The 23,701-nt window shown below is 38.0% G+C and overlaps 1 protein-coding gene across 1 annotated transcript in view; it reads left to right on the top strand.

The window, feature by feature from the left end:
• LOC150077870 (kinesin-like protein KIF11) overlaps positions 1-23,701 on the top strand; it is a 257,452-nt gene that overhangs the window by 199,236 nt on the left and 34,515 nt on the right. The window contains exons 18-19 of the mRNA XM_090384389.1: positions 2,460-2,521; positions 6,317-6,413. Coding sequence (XP_090240515.1) covers positions 2,460-2,521; positions 6,317-6,413 — 159 coding nt within the window. The remainder of the gene's footprint in view (positions 1-2,459; positions 2,522-6,316; positions 6,414-23,701) is intronic.

The raw sequence follows: 23,701 nt of genomic DNA, 5'->3' as shown, positions 1-23,701 counted from the left end.
GCAAAACTTTCCTAGTACCCTTTGTATAGTCAGTTCTGCTATAACACGATACATGTATTCCTAAAAATCTCTGCATTATGGTATTTCGCACAATAAAAACAACTGGGCTTATCGGGATAGGGGCAGAGCACTCAAAAAAAAAAAAAAACAAGTTCATTCTGGAAAGTAAAACACCAAAAAAAAGTTAGAAACCCAATAAAATTGCTAATACAGGTTTAAACATCTTAAATTTCTAATAAATAAATAAATATTATAGTAAATATAGCATTGTAATATATATATACAGGGTGATTCACTACCAGTGCGACAAACTTGCAGGAGGTGTAGGGGCAAAAAGACGAATCGGAATCACATAGCATTGTAGAGTCCGAAATGCCTTCGTCATGCGGTAGAGGACGTTGAACAGGAGGTCGCGTGAACAGCAATCCCGCTGGAAGTCAGCATTTGTGAACCAGTTTCAGAAGCAGTAGGATGGACGAGTATTCGAACGTTGAACTGGCCGACATGCACCTCGCGTATGGAGCTGCAGACTCTAATGGACGCACTGCTCTGCGCTTGTACCAGGAACGTTTCCCGCACAGGCGTAGTTGCTAATGCGCCAAAAAAATCCAAACAAACAAACCGCACAGGCATCCTCCTCATCATACGATTTTCACACGTGTGCACAGAAGGTTACGTGAGACTGGTTGTTTCATGAGAGGTACCATGAATCGAGAGCTAACAACAAGGACGCCAGACAATAAATATTTTGTGTTTAGTGATGAGTGCACATTACAGGCAAGGTGAACACATGGGGGAAAGTAAAACACCCAGCATGGTTTTGGAACTCTTCCCAAAGTTAATGTTTCATGCTGCAAGAAAGGTGCATGGCTCATCTTTCTTTAAAGAAAGAACAATCACTTGTCTAGTCTATTGAAAAATACTGGACAATAGCAGTCTGATCCTACAAACTGCCCAGGATGATTCCAGCAGCAATATGCTCTTCACACAAGTTGACACACACTTCCTCACTCCCATAAGAATATTTGGATCTCCACTTTCCAGTTTGATGGGTAGGCGTATGCAACTCCGATTCAGTAGCTAGCCCGCTCACCAAACCTCACACCATTGAACTTCTTTGTATGTGTTTACATTAAGGACCAGATGTCTAAGACAGCCTGTATGCTGCGACAAAAAATGCACAGCCCATTGTTAACTGTGGAAATATACTAGCATACAAGTTAGTGCAATTGCATCAATTCTGTACGTAGACAACTACTTAAGTAGTTATAAATTGGCATCAATAAGTATATCTCATATTGTGAATATGAGATATACTTATGAGATTGCTGCTCTCGTACCTTCATGAATTACCATGATATTGTACTACCTCTAATGAGTAATGCTTCACCATAGGAGAATACTATTGTTACTTATTCTCAGCAGATACCATCACCCGTACGCCACCGTTTCGGAGCTTATTGGTTCCTCATCTGTGGGTGGGCAGGTCTTCTATGATGAAGTGTTACTTATTTGAGGTAGTGCAATTTCATGGTAACTCGTTGTGAAGGTATTCACAATATGAGATATATTTAATGATGCCAATTTATAACTACTTAAGTAGTTGGCTATGTACAGAAATGATGCAATTGCACTAACTTGTACGCTAGTCAACTTCCTATGTAACCTGAGGCTTTAGCCCTAAACTCTGTAATCTGCAGAAGTATATTAATTGGCAGAAAGTAGCTACAGTGAAAATATAAACTGTTCAAGCCAGCCACCTTGGCTCTCTCAGAGTATTTAAAAAAAAAAAAAAAAAGTCTTGTTCTGCTGGGATTGTTGTAAGATTCTCTCTGGTAGCTCACATTTTCAGATCCCTAAAAATGCGGAAGTGACAGAGCAACAGAGGTCCCTTCTATACAGCAGTGGTCTAACACTTCCCAGCAGTCACCGGACTTGCTGTATTGCATACTCATGCACTCTCCAGTAAAAAATGTCATGTTTCTTCAAAATTTCCTGCTTTTTATGGGACATTATAGGTAACCTTGGAAAATTTGAATATCAGACCAATGTTTTTCTTTCATTTCCCCCCCTCTTCTCAAAGTGGTGTCTCTTGCTGCTCTCATAATCCCTTCTTCCTAAGTAATAAAAACAAACTTAATTTACAGATCATTTTCATCATGCCAGACATAGCTTCTTAACTAATTTTTAATAAGTACCTTTTTTTTTTTTTTTTCTTTTTAAATTTTCTTTTTATGCTCATTGTTAACTCCCTCTTCCCCATTCCTTGGGAGTCATTACTGAAGAGAGCCACCAATCCATTTTTAAAAAGACATCATGAAGAAACTACGCAGGTTTTTCCTTTGTTGGCATAGATGGGTAAGCCATGTGGATATAAGATGGGGGGGGGGGGCTTTATTTAGATTAACATATGAGATTATAAGTACTTCTTTTTTTTTTCTTTTTTTTTTTACTTCTAGCTCCAACAAGAACAGGCTCAATCAACAGTGTCTTGTGGGAAATTCAGAGAAGTTTTAGATCGGTAAATTTTTGTACTTATTTAAATTGGGCATAATTATTTGTTATTATTAAAGGCATATGTACTCTTTCTGTATCAAAAAACTAAATGTTATTGTATCTTTTTTAAGTTAGGTTTAAGAAAATACACGTTTTCATCTAATGTTTTAAATTAGATTTATTTGAAAGTCAGGATAAAATTTTTTTTACCCAGTTAATTTGAATATACAAATTAAAGGGTATTGTTTCTGAATTCCTTATATTGAATTGTGTTGTCAAGACTCCAGAGAAACCAATTTTCAGAACTTGACCCTTTGCCCGATGAGAGAATTCAATAAGGAATTCAGAAATGTCACAATTTTTCATTTAAATTTGGAAACTTTAAATGAACTGGTTATATCAAAAATTGGTAAAAAAAATTCTGTCCTTTTATCAGTAAACTTAAAACTATGGAAAAAACATTTTTACTTAAAATTAACATATCAATAATACCACATCTGCAAACTTGGACATTAAGCTTGATATGCATTCATCAATTTAAACAAAACAATGTTTTGTTTAAATTGAACCCGCCCCCTCTTTTTTTTCTCCCTCCTTATCCAAGTTTTGGGATACGAGTTGCATGGTTCAACTTTATGCTCTAGTGCATTGCATTGCAAGGCTAAAGAAAGTTATCCTCAAATGTATTTACAATGGCAATTGTTTTTAAACTGTATCTTTAACAATGGTATTAGTGCTGCATTGATAACATTAGTGTACATGATTGATTTTTTCTGGTTGAAACCTATATATTAAATACAATATGCATATCTTTAATATATAAATATATATTAAATTATTTTTAAAGATTTAATAGTTTTTGTTGTATATTAACATATCTTCATTCCAGTATCATTTGTTCAGTACAAGGATTGATTCTGTTTACACCAAAATTTTTGCTTATTTCCAATGTAAAATCCCTCTACACAATAAACTTGTTTACAAAAAATTTCAAAAGTCTAGTTGAGTGCCTAGTCTCCAGAAGTTGCAATTTGCAGAACTGAAGCCTATCCTTGGTAAGAGCACCCTTTTGTTCCCCTCACCATTTGTGGTGAGTTTTTCTTTGTATACCACAGAAAGGTTGCCCTTCTGTGTACCCATTCCAGCACTTCTATATCCTTCCTAAAATGTGTCTTCCAGACCTGTGTGCAATGCTCAAGGTGTAGCATGAGCATTGCCTTATACAATGGAATAATCACTCCCCTATCCCTGCTAAAAAAATTCCTGTATATCATTGACAATACCCCATGACCTGCTCTGGTAGCCTGTCTGCACTGCTCAGAAAAATTCATATCTGACTGCACAATTACTCCCAGGTCTTTTTCATTTTCTACCACCCTAAGTGTAGTACCACAGAGTTGGTATGTTACTGTGGGGTTCCTTCTACCCATATTCAGTACTTTGCATTTGTCAATATTAAACTTCAGTTGCCATTTCTCAGCACATCTGCCTAATATTTTTAGATCTATTGCAGCAGCATACTGTAATTTACTGTCATTGACCCTCCTGCCAACCTCTGTGTCATCTGCAAACTTGGACATTAAGCTTGATATGCATTCATCAATATCATTAATAAATACAGAAAACAACAATGGGCCCAACACTGAACCCTGGGGAACCCCAGTAATAACATTAGTCCGCAAAGAGCAGCATCCATTGATAACCAGGCGCCTCTGTAGCCAGGTGGGCAGGAGCAGCAGTGCGTAGCACATGCTTCTTGATTAGACCGGGGTTCGAGTCTGTGAACCACCAAATACGGACGATGTGGAAAGGTCAGGGAATGACCACCGCATATCCAATATGGCCTTAGTTGCTAATGCTCCTAAAAACCAAATAACAACAACAACCATTGATAACCAATATCTATTTTCTACCACTCATCCACCCCTTTATCCATAGTGGTAACTTGCCCTTAATGCAGCCTGCTCCAATTTGTACAGCAGTCTTTCATGTGCAACAGTATCAAAGGCTTTCCTGAAATCCAAGTATATGATATTAAAATTATTTTTGCACCCAGTCCCTTTGTGACTGCATCATAGTATCAAATCAAATTGGCCCCCTTCACAAACCCATGTTGTGTTTTAAGTATAACTGCACTTCTATCTAGATGATCCTTCATTACTTCTTTAACCAGTGATCCATTATTTTCTCTGGATTAGAAGTTAAGCTAATAGGTCTGTAATTGCTCATTTCACTCTGTGATCTCCCTTTGTGAACTGGGGATACATTTGCACATGTCTAGTCCATGAGAACTTCCCATGAATCCAAAAATGCTCTCATTATTATGGCTAATGGTTTGCTTACCTTCTTAGCTGCCTCCCATAATATAATTGGTTGTGTCTAGATCCCATCCACCTTGGGTGCTTTTTTTTATGTTTAACTTCAACAGTTTTTCTTCCACTTTCTCTCTGTTATTACAAAATCATTTAGCTCCCTATTAGATTTGGATAAAGTTCTGTCATATGCTTCCCTGAAGAATTTCTCATGTGAATGTAGATGAAAAATACTTATTCAGTTTGTCAGAAGCCTGAGCAGGATCATCAACAGCTGAATCATGGATATCATTTGGACCAATGTGATTCATCCCCTTTCTTCTAGTGTTTATATAAGTAAAACATGATCCTTGAAAAAGTCAGTCATCAGGATGAACATATATGCAACGTATATTTTATATACAGCACTATTATGTATACACTGCCCTACCATTATCTAGACACAGCTATAAATATGTTTGTAGGTCTTAAAGGAGACAGTAGTAAGATTATGAATGCAAGGTGCCACAATGAATAGAGTTAAGACATCCAGCATGAAATGATTATAGATTGCTCCGTAAGTAGTCGGTCTTGAATCATAGACCAGTGGAAAGCTGTGCTTTGGAGTGATAAGTCACAATACATGTCTCACTGTCATGCTTTTGGGTGCAGGGAATACCCAGAGAAAGCGACATGCCAGACTATATCATCCCAGTAATAAATTTGGCTTAGATAGCATGAAGATTTGAGGCTCTTTTAATGGTTTGGCCTGGGACTGTTGGTTATTTTGGACAAACTTTTATTTGTATTACTTGCATTGTGGAAGCATTACAGGGAAGCCCATACCTGCATCAGTAGGACAATGTTCCATCTCTTAGTGCTTATGTTGCGACAGATTGATTTGAACACGTGTCAAAAAGTTGGGCTGGACAGCCCAACTTTTTGACATTAATGTGTTCAAATAGATGTCTGAGATTAATTGGATCATCAGGTGCATGTGAGATGAGACTGCCCAAAAAACAACTGAACTGGTTGCAGCTTTGAAGGCTGAATGGTGGAAATTATCAGAAGACATTTACAAAAAAACTGGTGGAAAGTGTTCCATGGAGACTAGAGGCGATAATAAAGGCTAACAGTTTCAGCACAAGTTATTAGTTTTCCTGAAATAAAGATTATTTGTAGATATGCAGGTGTTCAGATACTAATGGCAGAGCAGTGTATTTTATATGTGGCTATTATGTTCTTTTTTATACCCACATGTACTCCATACATTTTCTTGATAATTTCTATACAATTTGCACATTTCTTTCAAATAGTCATGCATAATGAGTGGAAACAGGGTTTAATATGTACACTAAAGTTGGGATTACCATATGATGAAAGTGCCTTATAGTCATATAATACAGATAATTCATTAAAAATGCTTCAGTTCGTGTGAAAAACCTGACAATATCATCTTTTATTAGCCTTATAACTAGTGATAGAAAACTTGATACAAATTTTTAACAAATTGACTTGGTTTATTACAGAAAAATGGATGAAATGAAATCAATGATCTTAGGATGTGACTCCATCTTTGTTGATGAAGCAAACAATATTAACAAATCCATTGAAGTTGTACAACAGGTAACTTCTTGAGATTCAAAATAAAATAACACCTATAAGTGCTTATTACAAATAAATAAGAAAATGAATGATAATTATTTTTAAAAATTTAAATAATGTGACAAAACTGTCCCCAACATTTTGAGAACTTACTTCAATATTAGCAAACATTGAAATAAAAGTCCTTAGAAAAATCCAGAATATTTATCAGTTCACAATTCCTTTTCATGTTTTTATTAATTAAAAATGAACCTTCTTTATTTTTATATTTAAGGTTAATAGTATGTAATGTAATAGTAGGTTCACAATTCAGTAATAGAAATTATATGTTTAAAAAATTTATGTATAAAATAGCTTTAAAATATAATAAAATAAGTACTAATTATAAATGGTGTTCCCCTTGATGCTAATATAGGGTGGCCCAAAAATCCCTTGCTACACAAGAGGATATTAGCAATACCTATTGTGTAGGGATGAACTCGTCTCTGGTGTTTGAGAAGGCTTAAAGTTAGGAGCAGCTGATAAAAGATTATAATTCAAATGTGTAGCAATCAGTTTGAGTGGCTGCAAAGAAGAATGGGTTGATATTGAGATCTTTCTTTCATGGAATGCGGAATGATTGTGGAGACAACATGTGCAGGTGCCAGTATCTCGACAATAGCTGACATGGTTAAGTGCTCCCATTCTGTGGTGTCATGAACCTACCATGACTGGGTTGTCATTAGTGGTGGAAAAACTACCACTGTTCAGCCACACCTGGGACAGCCACTTTTGGTTGATGCCCTGATGAGTATCACGTGTCTTCCTTGTAACATAGCAGTAACACAGCTTGGTAACCCAGCTAACCACCTAGTACAACATAGAAACAGCAAGACCAATATTAATCTGTGACAGTCATCAACTGCTGTAGTCTATATGAACTAATATCTGGGAACTGCACATTATCTCAGGGGTTCGAGCCCGTCACCACCAAATACGGAGGATGCGGAAAGGTCAGGAATGACCACCGCATGTTCACGGAGCAATATGGCCTTAGTTGCTAATGCTCCTAAAAAACAAACAACAACAACAACAACACATTATCTCATATAGGCTATAGCATTTAATGACTGTCATTTACCTGTGCTCACTGTGGGATACAAGTAACTTTGGCTTGCATGAGAATGTCAGCAACTGACATCTGGAAATCTGTTGCCTGGTCTGATGAATTCTGTTTCCAACTCTGTCATTCTGATGGTCATATCAGCATTTGGAGAAAGCAACATGAACAGAACTTGGCACGGACTCTTTTTGGAGTCCGTGCCAAGATGTGTACAAGCTGTATTACGAGAAAATGGTGAAACAACAAGGTATTAAGCATGTGTTGCTAATGCAAAGCCTACTCAACGTGTATATTATTTTTATTTTTTTTATTTAAATTTTATTTATTTAATTTTATTTAAAAAATGTATATATAATTTATTATATTTTATAAATAAATTTTATAAATAAATTATATATATTATATATAATTTATTTATAAAATTTTTATTTAAATTTTATTTAAATATTTTGATTGAAAATTTAAATTTTCAATCACTACTTTATATCAGAAAAAAATAATATACACGTTGAGTAAGCTTTGCATTAGCAACGACCAAAAGTGTTAGAATTTTACTGTATAAATTAATGCACCATTGTATAGACTCAAGAAGTTTATTGTCGGTGTTTCAATTTGCAAATTTTGCCAACACATTTAATTATTTTGAAACTTGTTGCTCAATTTCATGATAACCACAGTTGAAGTTGCAAGACATGTTGGACGGCCACATTCAAGTAGCAGTTGAGCCACTACAGGAAAAGTATTAACGAAAATGTTGAAACATTGACTCAGCAATGATTAACTCAATTGAGTGTCTTGAGATCATCTTGGCACTGAATTTTGAAGAAGAATTAAAGACACTAAATTGAAAAAATTGACTAGAATTTGTGCATTACTCTTGTGGAGACAACATGTGCAGGTGCCATATTGATAGTGATAAGTGATGAATCACATTTGCATTGGAAGTATTTGTTACTTTAAAAAAAATTGCAGGCTTTGGAGTCCTGAGGACTCCAGAATAATCTTTTAACCACAAATGTATCCAAGTCATGTCACTGTTTGGTGTAGTTTCCTCTTAAACGATTATCAGTCCTTCCCTGAGGACAACAATGGTGATACAGAAACTGTTAATAGGGAAAGGTATGGAATGATGATCTATGGTTGGAACTTGCCTTGAGACAGTTTGGCAAAGAAAACATGGTTTCAACCAAACATATGGGTCTGTGTGATAACACACAGACCCATATGTTTGGTTGGAGCTCTCAGTCACATCTGCATTTCTTACTTTTTTAGCAATGTAGGTAAAATGTAGTTTGTTATCAAACACGACACCTAGGTTTTTAATTCTGTTACTAGGGCTATTGTTTTATATGAAATTTTCATTTGTGGTCGTTTGGTTAAATTTCCTTTTAGCAGTACTGACTTGGTTTTAGTATTGGATATTACCAGTTTGTGAGTTTTAGCCCAGCTCTGTAGGATATTGAGAGCATGGTTTGCCTGTTGTTCTATGCTGGCTCTTGTACTAGCCTTTACAAGTAAGACAAGGTCATCTGCAATGGCAACCTTGTCTGTGTGGCCAGTATCTGTTCCCAGGAATTTTTCCATAACTAGGTTCCAAAAACAAGGACCCAATACTGAACCCTGGGGCATTCTCTGGTAGCTGTTCGGGTGATGGGTAATAGGTTTTTTAGTAATAGGTTTGTCTTTGGTAATGGGTTTTTACTGTTACCTGTCTATTACTAAGATAATCTTTTATTCTGTTATACAGATTCTGTGGGATTCCAGCTTGGCACAATCTCCTGAGTATGCTGGGCCAGCAGATTCTTTTCCTGTGTGTTTTCTATAGCCTTTATGAAGCGATTCATGGTGTCTTGGCTCGAACAACCATGCTTGAAGCCGTTGATTCTGTGGGATTCCAGCTTGACACAATCTCCTGAGTACGCTGGGCCAGCAGATTCTTTTCCTGTGTGTTTTCTACAGCCTTTATGAGGCAATTCATGGTGCCTTGGCTCGAACAACCATGCTTGAAGCCAAATTGTTTGTCTGACTGAAGGCTAGTGTCTGAGTAGTGAGCTTCAAGGTGTAGATGAATTAGCCTTTCCAGTACCTTGCCAACAAGGTACTGACAGCAAGGCAATTTGCCTATATGAATTAGGATCTTCTGTGAATTTTTCTGAGTTTTTTAGTATGACCCCGAAGTTGATCAGTTTCCAGGTTGTGGGGAAAATCCCCTTATCCAGACAGTTGTAACAGGTGATGGGGAGTTTTTCACTAGTTCTTTTATCATCTCTATTCTGTTTGATCATGTCCTGGGCATTTTTTGTCTTTGGTTCTGTTAATTGCAGCAGTTCCTTGGAGTTTAAATGTAGTTTGTTGGTTATATCTGAGTATTTTCCATTTTCTTCTCAAATTTTAGTCCATTCCTGAGAGAGAAAGAGAGGTTGAGTATCCTCTGGATGTATTTAGGATGTTATTAACTGTCTCCTATCAGCTGTATGTAGTTTGTCCAGTCAGGGTGTGTGGTGTTTACCATGTCTTCCCTTGGCAGCTTGTTGGTAATTAATGTGGTAAACCAAACCCCATGGGTCAGCCTTACCAGAGGTACCAACAAGAAATTGCCATGATTCCTTTTTCTTTTGTCTAATAAGGCTTGTATAAAAATTTCTCAGGGAGTGATAGTTCTCCCTCCGGGCATTTATCTCAGTTGTCAGCCAATTTTTTCTGGGTCTTTGGAAATATTTTCTTGCCTGGTTTACTCTTTGCTGGAGATTCTCCAGATTGAGACACCACCAGGGGACTGCATTCATTATTGGTTGCTGTCTTTTCATTGAGGCATCTGCAGCTTTTCTTAAAGTGTCTGTTATTTTTAAAACCTATTCACTTGAATAAAGGTGATTATTATCCTGTGGTGAAATCCCCATAAGTATAGTAGATAAGGTTTCTGTATATTTTTCCCAATTTGCCTTTTTTATACAGTATTATACCTGGTTATAGGGAGTGGGATCTTATCCAGTTGGCAAACCAGCTGAAAGGTGATTGCATGGTGGTCGGACATAGTGCAGGCCTTCTGCACTTTCCAATTTGTAGGCAATAGCATGGGTGACTGTTGTCACGTCAATCACACTCTCATGCAATGTACTTCTATGTTGCAAGATTGTGCAACCAGTTGTTAACAGTGAATGGTGTAGTAGCTATGAACTCCTCAATTTCTTGCCCATTCGGAGTGCCAGTTCTGTCTGTTGTGTGGCTCTGTCACAGGGGGGGTGATCTGCAGTTAGCATTTGTGGATACTAATGTTTTGCTGTGAGGTAAGAGGTTGAGAGCTGTTTATAGATACTGTATGCTGGGACCAACATTTACGCCTGGCCTACAGTATAAGGATATTACATGAAATGACCCTAATGAGGAGGTAATCTGCACATAGGCTGCAAGGGGGGGTACATAAGTTGTTTATTTAGTTACTGTAATACTGGTATTTCTAATTATTATAGCTGCCCACATGCTATCCGTGGGCCGACTGGGCTAGCTGGGTGGGTAAAGTACCTGCCTAGCAACCCAAAGGTCGTGGGTTCGAATCCCGCCTCGGGCTTGGATCAAAGTACTGCAAAAACCTTGGGATGTGCATTATGGCCACAGAAGCCGATGCGCCAACAACTACCAAAAAAAAAAAAAAAAAAAAAAAAAAGCTATCCGTGGTGGATTCTGTTACTCTGTAGTACCTAGGGCAGCATTTCTCAAACTTTTTAGTCACTGAATACTTTTCATCTCACAATATATTTACAGAACACTTACAAAACACAAGTTTAGTGGGAGCCAAAGAACAGTTTGCTGATATTTTATTACATATGATGCACTGTGCATCAGGGACATCTTTATTTCCAACAAACCTCTTTTGTTGACCATACTTTTGTTTTGGTCTTTTATTAGTTGGTTCCTGATTTTTGGTGGACAAAAGGCTGTGATTGTTCATCCTCACTTTGAAGTGTGACAATATTGTGTTCATTTTTATTGACCATAGTTGCAATACTAGAAGTACTTGCTTCTCGTTTTAAAGTTCCCTTTTTTCAACCACAAATCCATGGTCATTTATTTTAATAATAATATTTTGAAATACTGATAATTATCAAAAAAAAAATTTATGCAAGGAAGTGAGTTTAGTTATGATATCGGTTTGCTTCCCCCTCTCCTTCAACCCATGTACTCCAGGCTAAATCGCATACGAATGGCATATTAGATCACTAGATTGCTACTTTTTCGTAGATATCATTACCTCTACGCATTCGTCTCTATGCAAAAGCATGCCAAAATAAAGTGTTCCATGGTCTATTTGATTATTAGTCTGTGCCAGTATATTAATAACCGAAAAAAAAAATTATTTAAAAATTATAATGATACAAAGTGGTGTATACTACAAATATGCAAAATTTATTTATTTTATTATTATTTTTTTTTAAATTATTAATTACAATTTTTCACATAACACTTGTTCACATCTCGCGAAACACAGTTTGGGAAACATTGACCTAGGGTATGCCTCCATGGGTGTAGGGTTCCTGGATACACGCTATGTCAATCTGTTTTTCTTACATTATGAGTTTTAATTGGTCAGCAACTGCATGGCTCTCTGGGCAGTCAGTTGCAGGAACTTCAAAGCTTGGTGATTATGGGAATGAAAATTGTTCATAATCAACCTTCTGTCCATACTGTTTCACTGCCTTCAAGTAGCTCAGGCATTTGGGATCTGTATTTATTGTATTCATGCCCTCTTATAGTGCAGTGGCCACGTGTACTTTCTTTCTGCGTGTACATGTGGGATGTATGTCTGAAGTGCATGCATCAGTACACTTGGGTATTGGAAAGTACTCACTATACTGGTGACTACCCCATTCTGTTTAGATTCGTTGCTATTTAGATAATGTCTGCCAGACCCTGGGTGATAACTCAGCCATCCAGTCATGGTACTGGGCAGATCTTGACTTTGTATTATATTTCAGAGAAAATTCTGAGTTTATTTGGTCCTTTGTCATGTGTTCCTGTAGATTTTTTTCATATATTTCAGTTATAATATCCTGTTTGCTCTTGGCTTCTGTTTTATTGGGAATCCATATCAAAGATAAAGATGTTTTGTCATCTGGTTTTCGGTTTATCAATCTTTAAACCTAACTCAATGGCCAGAGGATTGTCCCTTATTTTTTCTGCATCTTCTTTTGTGGCGGTTTCAATGACCACACCTGCATCTTCTTTTGTGGCAGTTTCAATGACCACGCCTTAGTGATATAATTTTCACTTTTTTAAACTGCTATTTCAGATTTCCAGTAATTGATCATATCACAGCTTCACTTGAATCAAGCTTGGTTCCCTCTGTTGGTCTTATAATAATTGTTGGCCTTTCCGTTATTTGTCTGTGTGTTTTGTTTCTTGGCCATCTTTTGGGTTGATTGGTTACTTTTAAGTACTCAAGCATTGGTCTGACTGTGTCTTGTTCATTTCCACTCGCATTCCTTTGTTTTGTGAAACATTCTTTGTTTCACAAAACTTTGATTTGTGAAGGTCTGCTACTATCTGTTCCAGCCCTGACCAATATTCTGTTATGGCTTCTAATAGTTTCAGTAATTTTGCCTGTCTATGTGATCATTAATTTTTCTAACCCCAATCTGGCTTCAATAACTTTGTCCAGAACAGAACCAGCTATCTGGAGAGTTGCGTCAGATTCATGTTCAGTGGTTCATTTGGTTCTTGTGAATTCCTCAAAACCTGTGTGGATTCTGCTCATGAGTGCTTTTCAAATATAACAAATATTAAAACAAATATTCAAAACAGTCAAACCACTCTATATCAAGTGGATCAAATTGATATCAGTGGTTTGAGTATTGGTGATTCTGCTCAGGTTGCTGGCAAACTGAATGAGTATTTTGCATCTACATTCACATATGAGCAATTCTTTAGGGAGTGGATGCACAGAAGTTTATCAAACTCTAACAGAGCTAAATGATTTTGTAATAACTGAGAGGGAAGTGGAAGAGAAATTGTTGAAGTTAAACATAAGAAAGACACCTGGGGTGGATGGTATTTATCCAGTTATATTAAGGGAGCAGCAAAGGAAGTAAGCAAACCCTTAGTCATAATTAAAAGAGCATCCTTAGAGTCAGAGGAGGTCTCCACGGACTGGAGATGTGCGAATGTATCCATAATTCACAAAGAGGGATCAAAGGGTGACACGAGTAATTACAGACCTGTTAGTTTATCTTCTGTTTTAAATAATGGAGGAATATAATAACAGAAAATAATGGAGTCACTAGTAAAGTAATGCAAGCTCATCTAGACAAGCTTGCATTTATACTTAAGACACAGCATGGGTTTGTTAAGGGGAAATCTTCTCTGACCAATTTGATTAGATACACTATGATGTGGTCACAATGAAACTGATGCAAAAAAATAATTTTGATATAATATACTTGGATTTCAGGAAAGCTTTTGATGCTGTTCAACATAAAAGACTGCTGTACTAATTAGAGAAGTGCAGCATTAAGGGCAAATTACTGCTATGGATAAAGGGATGGTTGAGCGGGAGAACACAGAGTGGTAATCAATCGACATTACTCTTTGTGGACTAATGTTATTAGTGGTTCCCTAGGGTTGGTGTTGGGCCCATTATATTTCAATGATAAAGGTATATCAGTCTTAAAATCCAATTTTGCAGATGATACAAAGGTTGGTAACATTGTTAATGACAGTATGCTGCTGAAACGGGATCTAGGAAAGTTGGACAGATGGGCTGAAAAGTGGCAACTCAAGTTTAACATTGACAAATGCAATGCACTTGGGTAGCACTAAACCCCAGAGTAACATACTAACTGTGTGATACTACACTCAAGATAGTGGAAAATGAAAACAACCTGGGAGTAATTGTGCAGTCAGATATGAAGTTCTCTGATCAGTGTAGACAGGCTGCCAGGGCAACTCATGAAGTTTTGTCAATTATATACAGGAATTTTTCTAGCTGGGATAAGGAGATGATTATCCCATTGTATAAGGCAATGGTCAGACCTGTATCTTGAGTACTGCATGCGGGTCTGGAGGTCTCATTTTTGGAAGGATGTAGAGCTGCTGGAACGAGTACAGAGAAGGGCAACAAGATTGGTGAACAGAACAAAGGAGTGCTCTTACCAAGAAAGGTTTCAGTTCTTCAAATTGTAGCATCTGGAGACTTGGCACATGCAAAGTAATCTGATTGAGGTGTTTAAAGCTTTGAATGGATTGAGCAAGACCAAGGCTGATGGAATTCTTCCTCTTGCTCAGACTACACACAAGGTGGCATGAATTCAAATTGAGGAAGGACGGTTGTTGAATAGATGTATGAAAGTTTACATTTAGCCAGTGGGTGGTTGATTGCTGGAACTTCCATCTGTTGTTGATATTGATAGCTTAAATAAATTCAAGGAAGAACAGAGAAACTATTGTGAGAAATGAATAGGTGAAATGAGAAGTGGCTGTGTGGTTTTTTTTTTTTTTTTTTTGACTGATACTGTATAAGCTTGCTTTATTGCATCATTTGCCAGTACTAATGCTAATGGCAGTACAAGGTTGAGTGTTTGAAAATGATCATCGTAGTTGCCTTACAGCACTTTTTTTTTTTTTTTTTTTTTCTCAGTACCAAAGGACTGAAGGGTTTCCATTGACTACTTTCTTGTTTGGTAGTGGGGTTATGATGAAATAAGGCGGATATTGTTGGGATATCAGAGACGTGGTGTCACACAGATATAAGTAATGCAGAACTGGAATTTGGGGAGTACAATGTCTACAGAAAGGATAGACAGGATAGGAAGGGAGGAGGGGTTATGCTATTAGTTAAGAAACACATAAAATCCAAGGAAGTGAAGCCAGTTGACATCGCTGGACAGTGCAGTGTCGAGTCAGTTTGGTGTGACATAAGCATTGGGAGATCAAAATTGAGAGTAGGAGTGTGCTATAGGCCTAATGACTCTGATGAGTATAATAAGAAACTGTACAGAGAAATAGAGTGGGCCAGTAAATCAGAGAATCTTATAATGGGGGATTTTAATTTCCCAGATATTGACTGGAATTTGCAGACTAGCCACTCACACACTAGCAAGGCTTTTGTGGATTTATTGGATGATTGTTTTCTACATCAGCATGTTCGGGAGGCAACTAGAGGGAGTTATACTCTTGATTTGATTATCAGTAGTGATTCTTCATGCATTAAGAATCTGCAGATAAATGAACCACTAGGTGGCAGTGATCACAGTGTTCTGAAGTGGGAGTTACTCAAAGAGGTAACTACCATTAGGGGTAAAGGGAAGGGGTATTGCTTTCGTAAAGGCGACTACGATGGACTGAGACAGTATTTAAATTCTATACAGTGGGACCAACTGATGATGTTACCAACAGCAAACTCAAAATGGGAAGCATTCAAAGAACTTATCTTGGAAGCTACTAGGCTTTACATACCAACTAAGAAATATTGTTCAAGGTTTAGGCCTAAATGGATGTCAGATGAACTAATGAGACATATGGCAGAGAAGAAAAATGCATGGGATACATATAAATTAACATGTGACACAGAAGCCTATGATAGATATAAGTTGATCTGTAACCAAGTTACAAAGGAGGTTAGGCAGGCAAAGGCAGATTACGAGAAATCTTTGGCAAAGGATGCAAAGAAAAACAGCAAGGAGTTCTTTTCTTATGTAAACTCTAGAAGGAAGGGGATGAATCTGATTGGTCCACTTGATATCGATGGTTCAACTGTTCATGATCCTGCTCAGGTAGCTAACAAACTAAATCAATATTTTGCATCTACATTCACACATGAGGAGTTATTCAGGAAGGGGAATGCCAGAGGATGGGAATGCCATCTAGCTCACTGCCAGAGTTTACTCTGGCAGTGAGCTAGATGATTTTGTAATAATTGGGAGGAAAGTGGAGGAGAAATTGTTGAAGATAAATACAAGAAAGGCACCCGGGGTGGATGGGATCTATCCAGTTATATTAAAGGAGGGAGCAAAGGAAGTAAGCAATCCGTTAGCCATAATTATAAGAGCTTCCCTGGATTCATGGGATCTACCCACAGACTGGAGATGTGCAAATGTAAGCTCAATTCACAAAGGGGGGAATCAAAGGCTGACACAAGTAATTATAGACCTGTGAGTTTAACTTCTCTTCCAGGAAAATTAATGGAAGCACTGGTTAAAGAAGCACTGCAGGATCATCTTGACAAGAATTCCATTATAGCTCAGACACAGCATGGTTTTTTTAAGGGAAGGTCTTGCCTGACCAATTTGATTGGATACTATGATGTAGTCACAAAAGAATTGGATGCAGAGAATAACTTTGATATTATATATTTGGATCTTAGAAAGGCTTTTGATACTGTTGCACATGGAAGACTGGTGCACAAATTGGAGCAGTGTGGCATTGGTGGCAAATTGTTGCTATGGATAAAAGGATGGTTGAGTGGCAGAAGACAGAGTGGTAATTAATGGACACTGCTCATCGTGGACTAATGTTATTAGTGGAGTCCCTCAGGGTTCAGTGTTGGGTCCATTGTTGTTTTCTGTATTTATAAATAATATTGATGATGGTATAAGTTTGCAGACAATACAAAGGTTGGCAGGGTTGTTAAGGACGTTACTGACGCTATGCTGCTGCAACAGGATCTGGAAAGGTTGAGCAGATGGGTTGAGAGGTGGCAAATGAAGTTTAACATTGACAAATGTAAAGTACTACATATGGGAAACACAACCCCAGAGCAACGTATCAACTCTGTGGCACTACACTGACAGTGGTAGAGAATGAAAGGGACCTGGGGGTAATTGTTCAGGCAGATATGAAGTTCTCTGAGCAGTGCAGACGGGCTGCAAGAGTAGCTCATGGTGTCTTATCAATGATATACAGGAATTTTTCTAGCAGGGATAGGGAGGTGATTATTCCTTGTATAAGGCAATGGTCAGGCTGCACCTTGAGTACTGTATACAGGTCTGGAGGCCTCATTTCAAGAAGGATGTAGAGCTGCTGGAATGAGTACAGAGAAGGGCAACAAGGTTAGTGAACGGAACAAAGGGTTGCTCTTACGAAGAAAGGCTTAAGTTTTGCAAATTACAGTGTCTGGAGACTAGGCACCGGCGAGGTGATCTGATAGAGGTGTATAAAGCCTTGAATGGTTTGAGCATGCTCAATGCTGATGGGATACTGCCTCTTGCTCAGAATAATCACCTGAGAGGGCATAAATTCAAATTGAGGAAAGACAGATGTAGGATAGATGTGCGGAAATTTGCCTTTAGCCAGCGGGTAGTTGGTTGGTAGAACCAACTTCCATCCCTTGTGGAAGTTGATAGGTTAAATAAATTGAAGGCTCAGCTGGACAGGTATTTCGAACAAACGGAGGGGTGAAGTGGAAGGGATTTTTTTTTTTTTTTTTTTTTTTGGCTGATGCTGCATAAGCTTGCTTTCTTGCATCATATGCCTCTACTAATGCTAATGCTAAATATCCACAATTCACTAGATGATAATAATATTGCTAGGAAATGCATTACAGAGTTCTTCGTAACTGAGGTTTAACACAGAGTGACTAAGTACTACATTTGAGTATGTGGTAACAACCTGGGAATCCAATAGCTTCACATTAATTTCATTCCCAACTTAGTCTTTAAGATTGTGTCTACACCTGTACCTGTTGAAACTGATTAACACATTGTCAAGTTCACCAGTAGTCATACACTATTACAAGTCATTATTATTATAGAATTTTGTTAACACAAGCTGTGGGGAGAGGATTTATAAACACACATACAAAAAAAAAACCTCCTAAATTTAATGCCTTGGTCATAATACGAACAATGCTAACCTTCTGCAGCTTGTATCGGATGTCTTATTAGTAATTGCTTCTGACGTCTGGTATTCCACTGTGGTGAGCGATTATGTGATGTGCTGGCTCTTGCTTACTCAGGATTAAACCTGTGGGAATTCCCACCTACAGTGTTTTAGCTCCACTGTTCTCCTTCCCCCCAACTTTCAGGGACACCCTGTACCTTTGACTTCTCTGTATACCATGTGGTGGCATGGGCTGTTACAGTATCCTGTCGGATATTTCTCCTGCAGCATTAAGGGATGCACTGTTATTACCCCTTACAGATGACAATTTACTCTATTTCTGTTTTCCATGTGGTGGCTTGGGTCACCCACATCCTTAAAACAATAACCCTATATTCCCCTACTCCTTTCTTCCTTCTCCCCACACTCCACCTTCTCCACAGGCTTCCCTGTACTCCAACCTTCCATCCTCCTTTTATTTCAACCTTTGGGAAACTTCAACCCTGCCTGCAGGGTTGAAATAACACTCCTCCTTCCTCAGAGGACACGTTGCTGCTCTTTATCTTCTGTCTTCCATTTGGAGCATGGATTACCCATTTCTAATGCTCTAAACCTCCACCTTTTCTTCCCTTCCACATTTCCTTGCAACCCTAACCCCCATGTTTCTCCATAGATTTCCGAGTACACTACTATTCTCTTCCGATGTGGGGGAAACTTCCTACAGTGGTGATTATCTCGTGTCCCCCACTCAGAGGACACTGCTGCTACCCTCATCCCACTCTGTGCTCTTCTTGGTTCCCCCCAACCTTCTATTCTCCCCAACCCCTTTTACCCTTTCTTGACACCTAGGCTCCCTACCCCAACCACATTCTTCTAAATTTTTCTTCATCCTTCTACCTAACTTTTTTAGTATGTGTTGTGTGGTTAGTTCGCTCACTAGTTGTTACTCCCGTTCTATCAATCCTCTCCATACTGTGCCACAGTAGAGTAGATGTAGAGTTTATCTCAAAACTCTACATCCCCACCCAACACTGATCTATTGCTGTTTTTTTCCCTGGTTTATGGTCTTTGACTCTCATTCACCTCTCCCTCCTTCACTTGTAGCCCCCCCAATACACATTCTACCTTCCTGCACTCCTATTGGTAAAATTATTTATTATTTTTTATTTTTTTTGGTGGATGCTTCCCTGCACGCCCCTTAAACAAGAAGAATTCTGTTTTTTTTTTTTTTTTTTGTTTTTTTTAATACCCAGGTAAGCTGGGTCCAGCCCAACAGAAATAAGGAAAATAAATGATCCGGGATGGGTGCTGGTAGGTTGCTTTCCTGGTAATTGGACTCAGTAACTAAGTGACCAGTCACACAACACAAACAACATAATCCATGTTACTACACACATGACATCACACACACCAATTGGCATTACAGTCTGTATCAACACCCACAGACATCATGTCGGAGTTAATGGGTGATCCTCTGGTGTCACCTAGGCAATTATGCATTACACAATAGTCATACAATGATGTTTCCCAACAATGGCAGCAGCTTTGTTAACTAAAACCTTTGTTTTGAGAGGTTACAGATCTTCCTGTTTTCTCATCCATTGCAGATTCCCTGACTTTGAAAAATGCTACATGCCAATGAAAAACACTGGTACATGTTGTTTTTTCCATAACATAGGCTTCTTGCACCATATGGATTGTTTCTGTAGTAGCTTTCCTCAAGCTAAGATAACACTGATTGCACAGTGTTATTCTGTATGTACCTTAATAGGCACAATTCAGCACATCTGCACTTTACCAATATTTACTCAATTAACAATATTAGTCATAGGCAAAATTGTGTCATGAAATACCAAATGCTGCCATTAGTTTCAGAAATAAATACCTGGTTGATTGACTTGGTTCAGTTTTAACTATTGGAGTTTGCATGTGCCTAGTGCAATTTCATGTGAGGAGATATCTCCTGCATCATAGGCTTGAAGAATGAATTGAAGTCTAGCCCATCATGGATATTTAAACATAGAAAAAACTATGGACGAGATATTTCATTATACTCAGTTGTGCTATTTAACATTCACGGCATACGTTTGTTCTGATAACAGGTGTATAAACTCCAAGATAATGTGTATAAAATTCAATTAAGTTATATTAAATTGAGCATCTCTTTCAAAGTATTCAGTTATCTTTTAAATTATATATATATATATATATAAGGCAATATGAAAAAATAAAATAATATATATATATATATATATATATTAGAAGAGTCACAGCAAAGGCTGTTTTGACTAATAGCTCAAGCTTGTAACTAATATAGCAATTATATAAAATATAATTACATACAGTCAGTCCTCATATAACATGTGTTTACACTAGACAAATTCGATCATACACAAATCGAATTTGCTTATGCACGATCTGCCCTTGTGTTTACAAGAAATGGCAGTCGAAAGTGGGAATCACCCCAACTGAACACAACACAATAGGAATGAATAGAAGATTCTGAAAATGTATTTATGTTTTTTATATGATTGAAGATTTCAGTGAAGGGGAAACACATTTCACCATAATAATGTTAAAACCCACAATTCCAGCTATCGGTATTATCACAAATGCAATTAGTTTGAGTTTACTACTAGTTTATAATAGATTCCACTAGCAGGAACGCAACTGAAATTTTTTTTTATTGTTTTATCGTAGTAACCTCCAGAAATGTGCTTTAGTAAAATGTGAGCTAGCATGAGGTGATAATAGTGTGTTTCTGCCTTTACGGTGTTGTTTATTCAATTGCTACATGTGTGCAGCTTTGTTTATTTGTATCAAGGGCAAAATTGTCCTCATTTTTGTCCTTTTTATACTGTAATTGTGCTTAATTCTAAAAATTAGTAAAATACTTTTTAAAAAAAAGGTGTGAAAAGGAAGCATCCTGGTGAAGATACTACACATTCAGAGAGAAAAAGAAAAGCAACATCAATAGACAGAGGCAGACTGGGTCAAAAATTCTTACCGGGGAAAACTTGTAGCGGCCTCGTACTAGTGTTTATGGCCAAAATTTACACCGGCCTCTGGCCCACTGGGGTTTCCCCCGGTAAGGCTTATGGCCAGTCTGCTTCTGTCGATAGAGATAAAATACAAAATTGTGAAATGCTTTGAGCGAAATGAAAGAACATGTGGTATTGCAGGCCTAAATGAGGCAATGGCGAGAACAATTAGAAAGAATGCAGAGAAAATAGAAACAACTTTCATAGCAGGAACAACTCAAAGTGTAGCAAAATCCATTAGATCAAGCCACAAAGAATTGGAAGTGATGGAACGTCTGTCATCTGTTTGGATAGAAGATCAAAGACTGCAGCAATAATTCAGACACAGCATGGGTTTGTTAAGGGATAGTCTTGTCTGACAAATTTGATAGGATATTATGATGTGGTTACAAAGGAACTAGATGCAAAAAATAATTTTGATATCATATATTTGGATTTCAGGAAAGCTTTTGACACTGTTGTGCATGAGAGTCAGAGAGGGCGCTGACTCTCTTTAGAAAATACAGCTGCGAGTTACAGGCTCCGAAAAAAACGATAAGTGTTTGCTTTTTATTTACATAATTGTTATTTTATATTGTACTTAATACGTAGTCTTATAGTTCTAATTACGCTGGTTATTTTTATTTTCATTTATATAAACAGTTTTTGTGGATATACGTAATACTTTATAAAACCATTATTTCGTTCGAATATTGCAGGCATTGTTTTTGTATATAGTGATACTGAATTCAAATTTTTAATTGAGGTAGCTAGGTAGCTCTAACATATAATTATAGAAACAGTAATACGTTTCACTGTTTCTATTAGATAGCGTAGTATTGACATTTAATTTATTGATTTTATTAATTTAAAGTATCATGCCCCAAACTAGAGCAGCAAAGCAACGGGCACAAAGTGGCAGGAGTGCTGTGACTCGGGGGAGAACTGAGGGGGGCGATTCTCCAACGCATCACAGCCTAAAAAAATGTGCAACTTGTGAAATGTTTGCCGAACTATCTGGAACGGAACATGATATTGCCGTGGGGGATGTCTTTGTGTGTGCGCGATGTAAGGAGTGTAAGGAAATCAGGCGACAACTCACCGTTGTTATGGGCCTATATGAGAGTTTGAAGGACAGGGTGGATGCCCTCGAAAGATCTAAATTGAGGGGCCCAACAGGCTCTCAGCTGCCCACATCAACGCCTCAGCTTGCACTTGGTCATCACGCAACACAGCAGCAACTCCCAAGGCAGAATGCGCTGGTCCCTCAGGAACTAGTAGTTGTTGGTGACTCTATTGTCAGGGAAACGGGAAACATCCTTTGTAAAAAGGATAGGTGGAACAGGACCAGGGTATGTCTGCCAGGGGCAAAGGTTGATGACGTTGTAGGGCAGATATCATCTTTTAAGGGCACAAAAGGTGATATAGTTGTACACGTTGGCACTAATGATATCAAGAGTAGGAGACCGGCAGAATTACTTAACAAGTACAGGTCACTGATGAAAAAAAGCCGTGAATTAGGGTTGAATTTGAAAGTGTCTGCAATTCTGCCCAGACACGATAGGAGGGATTAGCATTAGCATTAGTAGAGGCATATGATGCAAGAAAGCAAGCTTATTCAGCATCAGCCAACAAAAAAAAAAAAAAAAAACACACACACACACACCACTCCCATTTCACCCCTCCGTTCGTTCGAAATACCTGTCCAGTTGAGCTTTAAATTTGTTTAGGCTATCAACTTCAACAACAAGTGATGGAAGTCGGTTCCACCAACCAACCACCCGCTGGCCAAAGGCAAATTTCCGCACATCTATCCGACATCCGTCCTTCCTCAATTTGAATTTATGCCCTCTGAGGTGATTATTCTGAGCAAGATGAAGAATCCCATTGGCATTGAGCATGCTCAAACCATTCAAAGCCTTATACACCTCTATCAGATCACCTCGCCGGTGCCTAGTCTCCAGACTCTGTAATTTGCAAAACTTAAGCCTTTCTTCGTAAGAGCAACCCTTTGTTCCCTTCACTAATCTTGTTGCCCTTCTCTGTACCCGTTCCAGCAGCTCTACATCCTTCTTGAAATGAGGCCTCCAGACCTGTATACAGTACTCAAGATGTGGCCTAACCATTGCCTTATACAAGGGAATAATCACCTCCTTATCCCTGCTAGAAAAATTCCTGTATATCATTGACAAGACACCATGAGCTACTCTTGCAGCTCGTCTGCACTGCTCAGAGAACTTCATATCTGCCTGCACAATTACCCCCAGGTCCTTTTCATTCTCCACCACTGTCAGTGTAGTACCGCAGAGTTGATACGTTGCTCTGGGGTTACTCTTTCCCATATGTAGTACTTGACATTTGTCAATGTTAAACTTCAT

This window comes from Mastigoproctus giganteus, chromosome 11 (genome assembly GCF_048544385.1).
Source record: "Mastigoproctus giganteus isolate SK-2022 chromosome 11, ASM4854438v1, whole genome shotgun sequence".
Classification (NCBI taxonomy): domain Eukaryota; kingdom Metazoa; phylum Arthropoda; class Arachnida; order Uropygi; family Thelyphonidae; genus Mastigoproctus; species Mastigoproctus giganteus.
The sequence above is the reverse complement of the archived record's forward strand: the minus strand, read 5'-3'. Positions and strand labels throughout refer to the sequence as shown.